Genomic DNA, 16,340 nt, shown 5'->3' with positions numbered 1-16,340 from the left:
GCCAAATTTAAAATTCAGTATTATATAGTGTTTTATTTTTTAGAGTGATCGGAGTAGAACGGTACGTCAGGTAATATTTGCATTAACCTCCAGCTCCGTAAATGAAGACAGTAACTATGTACGTTTGGCCCCAACACAATGTGTCCGTTTGTCAGCATAAAAATAAATATACGTGAGCTTTATTCTGGCTGCCTTTCAAAAAAAATACCTTAGACAACGACATGACTGACGCGTCAGAATTTTTTTTTTCTCGTCCGGTCGGTTTAAACTCTTTCGTGCTGAATCACCGCATGCCAACGCTAAGCGGTCACTGATAAGTTCCGTTCGGGAAGACGTAGCTGAAATGACTCACAAACCTCGTGCTAAAAAAAACTAAGAAAGTCGCAGTTCGGGTCCACACCGTAGATTTTTCGTGAAAAACGTCGGGGTATCACTTCCTTTTCGACGCTGCCGTAGCTGTCACATTCGCCTGGCACTGGACTTCTTAGGCTCTTTATATTCCTTTCGACGCGAGATTTCCTCTGACTTGAGTTTCCTATAATTTCGAGCATATTTACGAGTCGTATCAAACGACATCTCTAATTTTTTTTTTTCATTTTCAATCTAATACCAATTTTCACTTACTTATATTGTATTAAATAAATATTGTATTGTCTCACTTTGGATAACAGTGATGCCCCGTAAGCACCTCGCAATGACACCCGAATCAATGTCCTCGGTTTGAAGCGTTTCCACGCTACTCCGATTTGTAACTTGACACGAGGATGATTCGTTGGAATCACGCGCACGCGTCTCCACTGGTTACGATGACGTCACAGGATAAACAAATACTGCGCGACAAACACGCACAGATATGATCTATCTGTCCGTTTTTAACGCATTATTTGTCTCGAAGTTATTAGCGATTCAAATCTGACGATATTTCGTCACGCAAGAAAGTTCGACCATCACTGTAACGAGCGAATAAAGGTTTTTTTTAATGTCAAAACAAGATTGAGCTAAAAAAACAAAATGTATAATGCATAACTGGATGCCTGGACAACTATGCGAGTTCATTTGCTCTCGACTAAAAACTAAAAAAAAAAATTAAGGTTTTTACTTTGAGCTAATTATTGGGTCGCAGTTATTAACAGTTTACACTCTCTTCCACGTATATAAGTCAATTACTGTTTCCAAATAGTTTATACGCGTCCTTAAATGTAATCTTAACTGAAAATTATTTTTATTATAATTAAGTGGAAAACAGTCGTACAAAATGGTCAAATTCTATCGATTGTAACACAAGTGCATTAACAAATAAATACTTCTTCGGTGGTCATTTGATTGTGTTTATATATTATTTACAATGTATTTATAGGAAATGTTCAATTTTTACGGGAAAAAAGTATTTTTCCTAACCTAACTAAAACGGAGTGTATTTTGGAGGGTCTGAGTGAGAGGAGGGACCTACATAGTTGCGTCTCAGGCCGAAGCCTATACGCCTAGTCGTGCTGGGATTAGCCAGGCAGGAAGAGGGTTGCATGCATTGTGTGCCTTGAGAGGGCATTGGCCAGCCATGGCAGCGATTGGTGACATGACTAACTCAACTCAATCTTAATTCTGGCTTGGTTTAGAACTCTATCTTTGCTCAACAATGAGAAGTTCACAAGCTAGCAGAATCTGTTTTGTATTTTTTGTATTTATTTTTTTTATGAAGGAGTTTTACTCTTAATGAGACATGTCATTTTATTCAAGGTTATATTTAATTAGTGAATTTCTGCTACCAAATCAACACTTGCAATATTTTTATCAGGTGGAATTTAAAAAATATCGTTACTCAGTCAAATAATAATATGCTCTGAGAAATCTGAGAAACACTTACTGGAAGAACAAACTTCCTTCTCCTTGGAGTCTAGCGAAGCCATCCTTCTTTTGCGATCGTTAGTGAGCTCCCGCATCCCGCATAAAATAAGTAAATATTATTTACCTGCAAGCAACACGTGGCGTCATCTGTTGTTGAAAAGCAGAACTACTTACAACAAGTACCTTTGCATGAGATAAGTTAACTCTCGCTGACGAAATATTTAAAAAATTCTATTTAAGTAATGGATTTAATTTAAAACTCTTAGTTTGCATCTGCCATTAGTCGCAGAAGCTAACATGTACCCTGGTCCGTTGTCTGTAGCTGTATCAAAACGACATCACTGTAGATACTGCAGCAAGGTGTTTACCTTGAGAAAGAATGCTAAACGACATGAGAGAAGCGAGTGTAATTTGGGTCCTTGTCAAAAACCATTTAAATGCAGTCAGTGTCAGAAATCCTTTGGTAGAAAATATTACTTGGATAGACATTGCAAGAACTGTACAACTAAGATGAATAAAGATAACGAAGACTGTGCTCCAACATAGTGGAATAGTAACGAAGGCAGAATATTAGACGACAATGATGATTACGAAGAATGTAAAAATGTTAATGCTAAAAATACTGATATAGATCAAGATAATGATTTAAAATATAAAACAAACGAAGAAAGTAGCAACCTCATTAGAAATAAAAAGATATTTACACCAATATCTAGTCGTCTCCATGAAAATGTGAACGACGGAGAACCACCTGAAGCTGACAAGGATGAAGTCTGTGAGAAATCATCTGAAGCTGACATAATTGAAGTCTGTGGTGACACATCTGAGGCTGACATGATCGAGGACTGTCCTGACACATCTAAGGCTGACATGATTGAGTACTGTGCTGAAGCACCTAAAGCAGGCAAGATCGTAGATTGTGATGGTTGCCTGTGACCAAAACGATGGAAACGACGTAATAAAATAAATTATTCTGATCAAGTTTGTGGTGATCACTGTCACGATGATGAAAGTGACCTTGTGGTTGGTGTTAAAACGGAAGACACCAGAGATCATAATATTCACTATAAACATGCAAGGAAGATGAACGTAGCAGAAGAGATTGATAATGCCTCATGGGAAGATCCTAGCATATTGGTTGGCAGGCTAAGACTTCTACATGGTACTCTTTCTGCAGGAAACTATTCGAGAATCAAAGAAATGTCCTTCATACTCAAAGTACTGAAGGAAGCTGGCTACATACAATAATGGCTTAATTTAAATGCATGTGTATAAACTTGAAGAAAAATTAATATTTTTTTAAAATGGATTCTATCATTTCTCGAAATCTAATTTCCAAATAAAACTTATAACTTAAAGGTGTAAAAATCGTGATGCTTGACAGAAAAAATGTAGACTAATAAAGTCATGCAAGTAATCATGACAAGTTCGATAAAAAAAAGTAATTGAAATCAGTTGGAGCCAAATGTAGATGGTGCAGATGGAGAATCTCGAGAAATTGGAGCATTTGGAACAATTAGAACTTTGGAGCTCTTGTAGCAATTGTATCTTTGGAGGCAAAGACTGTTGGAGTCATAGACTGATGGAGCCAATGACTATTGTAACTTTGGAGCTTTGGAGATAATGGAGCTTTCGAGCTTTCGGAGTTTTGGAGCTGTCGGAGCTGTTGGAGCTGTCGGATATTTGGTGCTTTCGGAGATTTGGTTCTATCGGAGCTGTTGGAGCTTTGGAGATTTATAGATTTTGGAGCTTTGGAACATTTGAAACTGTTGGAGATTTGGAACTGTTGGAGCTTTGGAGGTGTTGGAGATTTGAAGCTGTTGGAGCTTTGGAGCTGTTGGAACTGTTGGAGCTTTGGAGCTTTCGGAGCTTTGGAGCCGTCGGAGCTTTTGGGGCTGTCAGAGATTTGGTGCTTTCGGAGCTGTTGTAGCTTTGGAGCTTTCGGAACTTTGGAGCTGTCGGAGATTTGGTGCTTTTGGAGCTTTGGAGCTTTGGAGCTTTAGAGCTTTGGAGCTGTTGCAGAATTTAGAGGTGACTGAGCATTTGGAGCCGATTGAGCATTTAGAGAAAAAGACATTTTTATTTTCTTTGGTGGTATCAGCTAGAATATTATAAATGAGCTTACTGATGATGTAGCAACAAACGTTCTTTTGAAATATAACGTGTGGTTGGACTCTATACACGGAAAGTCATATCTGTTCAATGACAAAGTGAAGACATCTGCTGCAGTAATTTACAGTTCTGACGACGTGAAGCAGACTGTTAAACATGGTATCTAGAAACTCTGTCAAGAAGAGAAGGACTATGTCAGTAAAGGTTTTGGCCGGTCTCTGTCTAATACAAACCGATTGGAGCTAATAATTAGTCATTTCACGCCTATGTAGACCTAAATGTTTACAAGATTGCTAACCTTCGCAGGGTGATCCTATAGAAGAATAGAAATTAAGTAATACAAATTACGTTTTAAAAGAAATTGCGGTGTTTTATTTCTCGAACCTGTCACTATTATGCTAAATTGATGTTCTATTAAATTAATTTTATATCGTCCAGGGATCTAACCAAGTTACGAATCTATCATTACATTAATCAGTGAATTTTTATGATGAATTTGGAATTTTTCCCGAATGTTAAGTTAAATAATTAGCTACACTATTCCAAGATGGCACCCAAAATTCTGGATGGCGATCACCTCAGTAATAATAAATGATTACTGCACTCTAACGGGATTAGAATAAAACAAGCATGCTGGTAATGTACTCTATAATACGAGTACACACACAAGATGGTGTCCTCCAGCAGATGAAAACAAGATGGTGGCAATGACCTCTAGCAGGTGGTAGCTCCTGGTAGAATGTACTGAAAAAATATGTCATATCCATTTGGACGTCATGGTCAATGTCAAATTTCGAGGTCAAGGTCAAAGTTCAAGGTCAAGGACAAAATTTTAAGTTCAAGGTCAAATTACAAGGTCAATAAAATTTCGATATCAAGGTAAAATTTCAAGGCAAAGGTCAAAGTTCAAGGTTAGGGTCAATTTTGAAGGTGAAGATCATATTTCAAGGTCAAAGTACTATATCAAGGTCAAAGTTCAATGACAACAGTCGAGGTCAAAGGTATGGTGTCATAAAATTACACTTATATGGCATCAGCACACTCTAGCAAACAAAAACAAGATGGTGGCCTCTGGCATACGAAGACAAGATGGCGCACATGATGTCATACCAGCTGACGACATATAACTTGGAATTGTCGGTGGGAGGTCAGTCTGCTGGTGACTTCCGTGGAGGAAGGATCTGTCGATTTTTTTTATTTATTTTTTGCTCTTAATGGTTTCGAACCAAGGACGGAAATCGGTCTAATCAATCAGTATATTAATAAGTTATTTTATGATGAATTTTGAACTTTTTTCATTAAAATCGGATAATAAATAAAGATTTTCAAGATAGCGTCCGTATCGATGATTGATACAGTGGTGACATTATTCAAAAAGTCGGGTTTGGCATAAGATGTTTTTATTACTTTTTATTGAGAATTTTTTTAAATATTTTAATCAGTTACTGGTTTTTCCTCGTCGGGAATCGAACCGAGAACCGAAATAATTTAAGTATCTTAAAATTTGAAGTAGGTAATTATTAAAATATTTTTTTGGAATTTTTTCGGAATTTCTAGCATTAAAATAATGGATTTTTAAGATGGCGGCGGTAACGAAACATGCAACATTAATAGAATCCAAAATGGCGGTCGTAACTTAAAGTGTAACGATGACATCGTACTCAACGAAGATTTTGGGCATAACGAAACATGAAACATATATATAATCCAAGATGGCGACCGTAACGATATGTGCGATGGTGGTTTTTTAGTAACATTTGATTAAATTTAGATTTTTTTATTAAAATCGGATAGTAATCACTGATTTTAAAGATGGCAGTTATGACGTCATACTAGATGACGAGATATATATATATATATATATATATATATCTTGGCATAAGTGGTGGGAGGTTAGTCTGCCGGTGGCTTCCATAGAGGACGGACCTGATGTCATATTTTTTGCCTTCGCTGGGTTTGAACCGAGTACTCCGAGCTCCATGGTGTAAGTAGGCCTACATGTTTTTTAAATAATTTTTTATTAAATTTTATTAATTGAATATTTTATGATTTTTGAAAAATTTTACGATTTTCTAACATAACAGCTATGGATTTTCAAGATGGCGGCTGTAACGGAAATTAGAACGGTATTTTTTAAAATATATTTTATGAAATTTTGATTATTTATTGTTTTTTATAAATTTTTAATTTTTTTCATTAAAATCCGATGATAAATATAGATTTTCAAGATGGCAACCGTAACGGAAATTGCAACGGTGACGTCATAATCTAAGATGGTGGTCGTAACGGTAATTGTAACGGTGACGTCATAATCCATGATGACGTCAGAGGCTTATCGCAGGGTGTAGAGATGGATGCTTAAACATATTTATGGAATTTGTGTTCTTTCTAAGGCAAAATGATTTGTGAGGTTTTTCGAAATCCTAATTTTCGAATTGTGGAATTTTTTGAGTTTTTTGGCGGGATTTTTCCAAAAAACTGGAAATTTTGGCGAATTTCGAGTAAATGTTGGCTAATTTTTGGCTAATTTTGAAGGTCAAGGTCAAAGGTCAAGATCATCCAAGATGGCCACCGTGACGTCAGAGATGGACGTGACGTCAGAGCTCGGCCGGCACCACACAAAAAAACCTGTACACATAGCTCCACAGCCTGAGCCCTGTTCCCGGAGCCCCCAAACTATACTACTCTAGTAGATGCAGATAAAAGATTATATTCTGTGTGCCTTGCGCAAGCGCATCCGGCCGCTGCTAACCCATGTTACGTGGGATATTAAAATATATTTACGCTGAAATACAAATACGTTAGAACACATGGGGAGTTAGAAATTGGTAATTGGTTTGCGGAAAGCCCCTCTCACACTATCAAATGTTAATGTCTTACATCTGATTGGCAAAACATTTTGAGGGGAGAATATTGAATAAAAAACTGCTTTCAATTTCCCCATAAAATAGCTCAAACTTTTAATTTTTTATTATTATTTAAAAATTTTAAAAAGCCATAGAGGGATAAAATCTAGCTTGTTATAGTTTTAAGTTCAGATTTCTGCAGAAGTTATGGACAGTTCAATTGCTTTTTACAGATATATATATATATATATATATATATATATATATATATATACACTAGCTGCAGTACCCAGCGTTGCCCCGGCTGAACACAGGATCAAGGAGAACTGTTTAGAGATAAGATGTAGTTAGTAATTGTCTTCTTAATTTGAATGTCAAGTGTGCAAAATAATTTATATCACTTTCAGATCCCGACAGACGTTGTTCTGCCAGTTTATAGTTATTTACCTGGTCTGTATGTAATCTAGACTCTATAAAGCAATATAGAAAAAAAACTGAAAAATAAGGGATTACTGATATTGAAAAGATTCCATTATCTAGCTAATGCTCGGCATGCATTGCAATGCCTCATTCAGTTTTGTTTTGTAATATGTTTGAAGTAGTTACAAATATACAAATAATCTATCCATGTCTCTAAATGAATATTTATCTCTATCTACATCTATAGTCCTATATATCTATGTATCTCTCTATCTGTATTTGTCTCTTTATATCTACATATATACCTCATACTATCTCTATGTATTCTATAAGAGGGTACTGATTGCTTCGTTGTTAATATCACACGGGTGTTTTTTACTTGTCTATAAGAATGATAAGGCATCAAGTGAGTGGCAAAAATGTTAATAGGCAATAGGAAATAAAATTTATAGCGCCTGCGGCATTGTCAACCAACACTTCGTACGTGTACTGCATGTTGTATCTAAACCCCTCTAACGCATTTGATTCTAAATTGGACTTTTAGTAAGGATCTCTAATGTTATTGATAATATGATATAGCCTATAGCCTTCCTCGATAAATGTACTATCCAACAATGAAAGAATTTTTCAAATCGGACCAGTGGTTCCTAGATTAGCACGTTCAAACAAACAAACAAACAAACTCTTCAGCTTTATAATATTAGTATAGATATATTATTTAATTGGCTTCGGGTTCTAGCCTCGTCGAAGGCGAAGACTGTGACGTTTCGGTCGGCCTATCGGTCACTATTTTCAGGCGAGAGTGTTTAAAGGCAGGAGGTAACGGCTCCCTGATGATGGCGACTGCAAGTTCAACCGAAACGTCGGAGAAATCTGAGCCTTCGACACGGCTACAACACACAGCCCTGTAACTTTAGACAATGACCGAAAAATCTAGCGATTCTTAACTAATTTCTTATTATTTAACATTCATATTAACATATTTTTCATTTACGGTGGTCACATATATTTTGTAACTAGTCCTAAACACAGAAATATGTCATGGAATACTCAAGTCATCCAACATAATCAAATAAAAATGGCTGCTTTAATGACGTTTTCGGTGTCGTCATAACCCTCCAACTTTATTGAACGGATGGCCTTATGAATTCTAGGCACACTAAACACTTGTTGATAGTACGTAAATACAGCAGTGGGTGATTCTCCCATGCGCTGTAGCTTCCTCGCGTTGTGGCATTGTGACGATGAATCAGCTGTCGCTACCCATGATACAATGCGCGTGTCATGGCGGCGTGTAAATGTCATTTGTCCGCGACCTCCAAGGAAGATAAGACGACAGCTGAGCTGATACCCGCAAACAGCTGCAGCACAAATAGCTCAGCGCCTTCTGTGCGTCTCTGCCTTTATTTAGATTTTTTTGCCTATGCTTATGACAATAATATTCCCGACTTCGATTGTGTGTGTGTGTATGTGTGTGTGTGTGTGTGCGTGCGTGAAGTTTTTTTTAACTATTTTATTTTTGTATGTGTGTTCGACACGGCTTTCTTATCGATGGTTATATAATGCTATTTTTTGGGTAGATTTCGAAGAAATACTACCTATTGTAGCAGTAACCATCGTGCGACTTCCACAAAATTGTTATATAGTTTTTTCGTTTCATGGTCCATATAGACCCCAAAACCATCGTCAACTCAAAATTATATATAAAATTTTTATGAACACGATAACTGCAGTATTTTTTCACAAATCACTTACAAACTGCTTCATAAAATATAATCATGGAAAATTTCGGACGAGTTCGTTAATGGGCAATATCCGACCAACGGGGTAGAAATGGGGAAGGTTTTTTTAAGAACAGAAAAATCGCAATATCTCCCTTAATATGATGAATATCACATCCGTTTGCACGTATTGTAACTCGTAAAAGTAATACCAAAAGCTTTTGTTTAGAAATATTTTTGATACGACCAACCATTACTGCAAGGGGTGGAAAAAAAGGGTTGGAGGACAAAAACAATTATAACTCTGTTAGTAGACACACCAACGAATTCGTTCAAAGTGTTTGTAAATTAAATATTATTATCTAAAACTTTTGTATGAAACAATTTTTGATAAGACGAACCATTGCTGCAAGGGAATAAAAATTTTAAAAATTTCATAAAATCCGTACCTTGTACACTATTAAATTCGTTCCTTTTGATTGTAAAACCTTAAAAAAAATACATAATTCGTCCGAAATTATTTTTTATATGACCAACTATTACTGCACGGGGAAGAAAAAAAATAGGGGTGAAAAAAAATCATAACTCCCTTTATATGCACACTATTAAATACGTTTGAATTGTTTGTAAACAGTGTAGTTATTATCTAATACTTTTGTCTGAAACAATTTTTTATGTGACCAACCATAACTATAAGGAACGGAAAAAAAAAGATTGGAAGACGAAAGAAAATAATAACTCCCTTAGCAAGGACATAATATAATACGTTCCATTTAGACAAAAGCTTTTGGTATTACTCCTACGAGTTATAATACGTTCAAACGGATGTGATATTCATCATATTATGGGAGCTATAGTGATTGTTTCTTCTTTTTTTTAAAAAAAACCTTCCCCATTTCTACATCTTTGGTCGGATATTGCCCATTAACGAACTTGACCGATATTTTCCATGTTTATATTTTATGTATCAGCAGTCTGGAAGTGATTTGTGGAAAATTACGGCAGTTATCGTATTCCACAAAAATTTGATATATATATATATATATATATATATATACACACACACACACGTTTGTTTTGACGATGGTTCTTGGAGTCTATGGACCATGAAACTATATAATAAATTTCCTGAAGTCGCACCTTGGTAACGGCTACAATAAGTAGTATTTCTTCAAAATCTACCTAAAGGCCAATATCTGCTTTTGAATTGATTTAATTAATAACGATTCGGTGACTGATCAATAGGGTCAGCTTGTTTAATTTATACGGCATTACCTATGCCATATTCCAGGCATGATTTCCACAATAGAAAATCCTAATCGGATGTAATTGGTGGGAGGCGAACGCCCTAGTCATTTTATCACCGATGTTCCTTATTTCCTTTTGAGCATATAAATTAAATAGAATATATGTATTATATCTTCATATAGTTTTGTCAAAATTGTTACAGACATTTGGAAGCTTGGGCTGTTCTGTGACTGGAGATGAAGATGAAGCTTGCAACTGTACAGAAACTATCGAAGATGAAAATATTAGTCAACAAGTAGTGTCTGTCAATGAACCAAAAATATCGCAAGACGAAATAGTAGGGAATTCGCAGATAACGCTAAAACCTTGAAAACATTTCTCCTAGTCCTATTCATACAATCACTCCTTATCCTCTCCACACCTTCTTCATCATCCAAATCTGATAGCTATCCCACACTAAAGAATCAACACCCTAAAAGAAAGCGTTCCATTGACTCGTCAATTCAAAACACGGTCAAAATTATAGAATATAATAGTCGCCTTCGCTGGCAGAATCTTTCCACGTCCCCTGTACCTACCAAAAGCGTAAGTTATCCACATGATGAGACAGATATGTATTTCTTAAGTTTGGCTTTGACTGTTAAACAATTGAGTCGTGAGGAACAGGCTAGAGCATAAATGGAAATTGGTAATGTTGTATTTCAGGCGGAATTGCGTGATATACAACGTTCCATAACAAGCACTAGTCCCCAAACTTATTTCACTCCTGTTTAAAACCATATTTTCTTACAGAAAATCTAGATGATGTCTCTTTCTGAACATGACATTGTTCCCAATACCTTTCCTAGAGCAGAGAACTACAGTTCAGAATAAGGTATAGCTCAGACGGACATGAATTATTTAATTAAAAACAAGTGTAAGTGTAAAAATTGTGTCACTTTGTGTCTTAACATATTACAATTTTCAATAAATAATTTTTTAACTAATTATGTTGTTATTTATGTTACCTTAAGCACACAGCGAGACGTTTTTCAACTGATACACTACTTCCTATTTGAGCATCGCATTTCCTCACTTTCGGTGCAACCATATTGAGTAAGCCATAACATTCATTTTTCCTCATACGGAAGTAGATTAAAAATTTCTCCTCGTATTCCAGAAGTTGTGGCATTAGGTGATGAAACCCACCCGTTGTTTCCCTGTGTAAATTCATAGTACTTATCTACTCCTTTTTCCCCGCGCAGATCTAACATGACACATATAGCTGCAGCACATTCTTCCTCTTCGTGAAGTTCCTCTAGAAGTAAAATATTTTCAGCCATTTCAACTATTTCACAAAACGATGCACCCTGTTAAATATCTGACGACACAAGGAAACATCATAACAATGTGAACACTGCTGGGATCTGACATGTTGACACGAAACGTCAGTTTGCTGACATAACGTGTCAACACGTAGTATGTTTGCAGCTTAAGACACCTGATGATATCGGCCGGGCACACGCAGAATGAGACACGACACGACAAGACGAGACATTTCGTCCGACAGTAGTTGACTTCCATGTACACACACATGGAAGCAATGCGCGCAGAGCGCCACAAAACTGTCGCGGTCAGACGCGAGGCGATCGCATCGAATGACTGCTCCAACTTCTTCGCGAGCAGACACTGTCTTGACGGCTGCATCGTTCTGCGCATGCGCGTAAGAAATTTGCCATCAAAGGCATGCCGTAGTGTGTTGGTAGCTGACTAGCTAAAGACTGGTTTAATATTAAATTTAATTTGAGTAAACATTCACATGCAGAATATTTTTAATTGAATTTTCCTCAATACTGAGCTGGATGCAAATCGATTAGTATGTTTAGTGCAAGAAAGACTTACTCTTATAATCCATTTTTGAACGGGTATCACGAATGTGGGAGGAAATAACGCAACAAAAATACGGTGTTAAAATATCGCGAGAAAACGGTGTTAAAATGTCGCGGGGCAATGTGTGGTGTTAAGCCGTGTCACGTCGCTCTCGATTCTGTGTGCGCCCAGTCATAGTTAACATCTCTGAGTGGCCTTACTCTTAAATGCTGATTCACTTACTTCCGACAACGCTCGAATTTCCCTGTTGTCGTTATTGTGGTTCCAATGCAATTCTTAGGGGATTTTTTTTTTCCTGTTTAAAGCGTCGCACTTAAAGTTTTTGCGAACTTGACCACATATTGCTATTCGAAAGAAGTTCATGCCAGTATTTAAGAAATAATCAAAAAGTTTATGACTGTCTAATTGCGTCCCGATCACCAACATGATGTTAATTTGCTGCACAATTTCAAAACTGAGTAATTATTTTAACTTAGCTTCCACAGTAGAATTTTCTAATTGTTCTATCCTAAAAACCTGTAATTTAAAAAAATAAAATAAAAAATTAAACTGGTGGAGATTCCATGGCTTAAGGAGCCCATCCGGCTACCTGGCCATAATTCGCTGTGAAGAATTTTGGAAGAACCTACGTGATCAGAACTTTTTCAAGACACACCCGAGGGGTATTTGTTAACAAAAATATTTTAAAATGTTTTGTGCTTGAAATTTTTTCTTTAGGTTTCCAGATTTTTTATTTTTTTCTTTTAGTTGAAATTGCCACTTTGGGATGTTTTCACGATTTTATTTTTTTGATTCTCACTATGTGTTTCATAAATCTCCGTAGGTACGTGTATTACACGTTCACCTTAGTTCCTATGCAATAAAATCAGAGCGTCACCACCTTAAAGCCTCGCAATTGGTCAAATGGACGACGAGAAGATTGCGTTCCAGTTCAGAACCTCGCACTTAGTGGCGATGCAGCGCCTGAAGCACCAGCGAGCGTCGCACTCATTTCAAAACTCGCACTCATTTCGAAACTCCGCCTCGCCTGTTCAAGTGGCAACATCTAGTTAGGCGGGAACCTCTATGTTCCACGTGGATCGCTTCTGCGTATCATTGGATACCCGATCATTCCCGGAGATGTCCCAAGTTCTCTGTCCGCTCGTGTAACTTCGTGGTTGGAATCTTATATATGCATAATTTTGTGATATTTTAAGAAGTTTTCACGGTTTTAATGTATATTTTAAATGTCGCCGATCTTACCTAACCAAAGTTTAATTTTAGTTGATGATATCACCTGAACGTGCGAAAATCAAACACCGGGGGTGTAGGGTATAAATGTTTTAAAGGATATGATTTATGTAACAAAATTTAATCAAACTTATTTTTTTTTTAATTTTACACCAACCAAAAATAAAACCTATCATACGTGAACGCAGAATACTAGGGCTCGTGTCTCGGAGTGAATGAATGGTAGGTTTCCCCTCCGACTGCGCAAGCTACCGCGGTGCTAGCGCGCGGTCAGCGGGGATGTTGGGGGGGGGGGGAGGACGCGGTCGGGAGAAACCACACCACCCTGTATCCAAGAAGAGGGGGGAGGGTTGGCTTGGATTCAAATCCGTCCATTCCAAGGCCGCGTTCGTGCGTGTTCGCTTTCTTGTGTGAAAACATCTTAGCTCTCTCTCGGTACACGGTGTTTGTTTGGGAGTGATTTAGTGTAAATGGAACGGAATTCGACGAACAAGGGCTCTGTCACGAAGATGCCAACATAAACGAACCCGTACGTAATCACTTTCGTAAACATTAGGGGACAAACCAAACGTACAGGTGTGCCAAAAGAAACTTTATGGTAGTGTAACCACCCGGGAATATATATTTGGTAAACTAAAACAATCATAGATAAAAGTAATCACAAGTTTTAAAATATCCAATTTAATTGAATTACAAACATTATAATACACCTTCTACTTCTAAATTCCCCAGATGCTTAGTAGCACAGCCGAAGAGCGCGCGCTTGTTAACTTCAAGGGGGATGGTTCCGATCTAATTCTGGGAATTGTTTTAATTTTTTTTTAAAATAATAATATAAATATAAATTTAATGTTTATAATAAAATAAAATAATAATCAATAAAATTAAGGTTTGTTTGTAGTAAGTAGTTACAAATTGATTTCAGTCGTTTAAGCAAAAAAAATTAAAAACACATACTTAGTGTTATAATTGGAATTTCTTTAATGTTACCGGTTAATATTTTAGTAACACCATATAAGTAAATTTATGACATGTGCGGAAACTTAATAGTATTAACTGTTTAGTGAATTTAAACATGAAGGCCAGTATTTTAATTAATTTTTCTGCCGAAAATCATGTACAATCGGAGCCGTTTCTAAAAGTTTAATATCTCCTGTTTCGTGCTGTTAATTTCTATCTTCGTTTGCTAGTGGCAAGCAACGATTACTATTCGGGCCGCGAATTCTAGCGGAAATTATGTGATTCACATCCAGAAGTTTTGGTATTTAAAATTGTGACTTTTTTTTTATCAATTAGTTTATTTATAACGCTTGGCATTACTTTTAATAATTCTACGTTAAATTCCGTTTCCGAGTTTCGTATAATAAGTTTAATTTCAACACGAACAACATGAGAACACATGAGATTGTTCGTTACCGAGGTTTGATGTTTACACATAACTGACAAGTACTGTAAGACTCGCTCTCATTTATTTCTACCTTCTGAATTTTTTTCTCTTTCTGTTTGTCTTAAGTCAACACGTAGAGTATTTAATTTTTAAATTCCATTTTTGTCTATTTGGTTATAAATTTCAGTTTATTAGTTAAATAATTAATTATTCTGAAGGAAAGCCAATTTTTATGAACATTAAAAAATAAGTCAATATGTTAATAGTTCACCATTTTAAGTTTTGGTGTACATATTTAAATTTGTGATGTCATGAGAATGGTCCGTTACGTTAGGTAAGCAACATTAAAAATATTCTTAATGGTGTGGACGGTTGGTTAGGTGGGGTTAGTTCCATTTAAAATATATTAAAAAAGTGATTTTTTTTTAAGGTTAAGATAGCTACTTTAAAATACTTTAAAAGAGAGTGTGTAGTTGGTTACGTTAGCCACTTTTAAAATATTGTTATATAATTTTAATGGTTGGTTACGAATTACGAATTCAGTATGAAGCTAACTTAACGTTATCAATTCCTCTTATTATTTTATAGTATTTGTAATGTAGCTAATCTAACTTAACCAACCACTCACACGATTTCATTGTATTTTTATTGTAGCTAACTTAACCTAAACAAAAGTACAAAATATTTGAAAGTATTTTTTAATGTAGCTTGGCAATTCTCTAATTTATCCGACACTAAAGTGTATGTATGTAGAAAGACGACCTCGACAGCTTTTACCGCGCTTTTTTTTTTTTACCCCATGATGTGTGCCACAGACGTTGCAATTGAGAAAGCGGCGAACTTCGGAGAACTCCGGAACTGTTCGTGCCTCGGAGCGGACTGGTGTGAATCCATGGGCGGGGAGGGGTGGTAATTAGATCAAGGACGTTGGTCGCCGGCTCGCGAAGCAAGAGGCGCTGCCTAAGGCTGGGTTCACAATTCAAAACCCTCGAGTCGTGTGCACAGCAGGCCGTGCGAAGTGGATTCACAACCGAAATCTTGCTGTTAATTTCAGACAGTGAAATTTCGCGATGTAGCAGTGTTAGTAAGTAACTATATTAAACTACCAAATGATTATCCCGTGACATCTGAACAGCAATTTGTGAGCACACTTTTTCAAACAATTAAATAAAAAAAAGGGGGATGGTTATATAAAATGTTTCTTAACCATTCTAACCACGACACAATTTCGTTTATACACAATTTTTGCTAGTGGCTTATAAGCAATAACGTTAATAAAAATTTTAAAGCAGAAACTTCACCTGAGCATTGTAACGTCTCGATATTTTTTTTTACCGCAATATCATTGATAAATATGAACAGTTCCCCAGTCCAGCCAAAATGGCTTCCTACGCTACTCTCTTTGATTTTTGCGCCATGCGTCTGCAACAGAGATGAAGTATATTAATTTCCCTACCATGTACACGACATGTTTCCCATCACACGGCCGTCCCACGCGCTATTGTGAATCAGCAGTTTCGAAAACATTCCGGTCAAATCTCGTGCGCACGACTTACTGTTACTGTTACTGTTATTTTGACGTGAATACGTCTTTAAAATTGCTTCCAAAGTTGGAGGCAATTCAAAAAACGAATGATAACAAAATCGGGGGATACAGTTTTTGTG

The 16,340-nt window shown here is 36.5% G+C and overlaps 1 protein-coding gene across 3 annotated transcripts in view; it reads left to right on the top strand.

Annotated features, from left to right (window-relative positions):
- The window catches only part of LOC134531816 (uncharacterized), a 62,126-nt gene extending 50,951 nt beyond the window's left edge, over positions 1–11,175 (top strand). For all 3 annotated transcript variants that reach the window (XM_063367768.1, XM_063367769.1, XM_063367770.1), the window contains one exon: positions 10,392–11,175. Coding sequence is in view for 1 of the 3 variants with exons in the window: in XM_063367770.1 (XP_063223840.1) it covers positions 10,392–10,419 (28 nt within the window). In the remaining 2 variants the exon portion in view is untranslated. The remainder of the gene's footprint in view (positions 1–10,391) is intronic.
- Positions 11,176–16,340: the final 5,165 nt, after the last annotated feature.

Source organism: Bacillus rossius, chromosome 5 (genome assembly GCF_032445375.1).
Source record: "Bacillus rossius redtenbacheri isolate Brsri chromosome 5, Brsri_v3, whole genome shotgun sequence".
NCBI classification, from domain to species: Eukaryota; Metazoa; Arthropoda; class Insecta; order Phasmatodea; family Bacillidae; genus Bacillus; species Bacillus rossius.
This window is presented reverse-complemented; position numbering and strand designations above follow the sequence as displayed.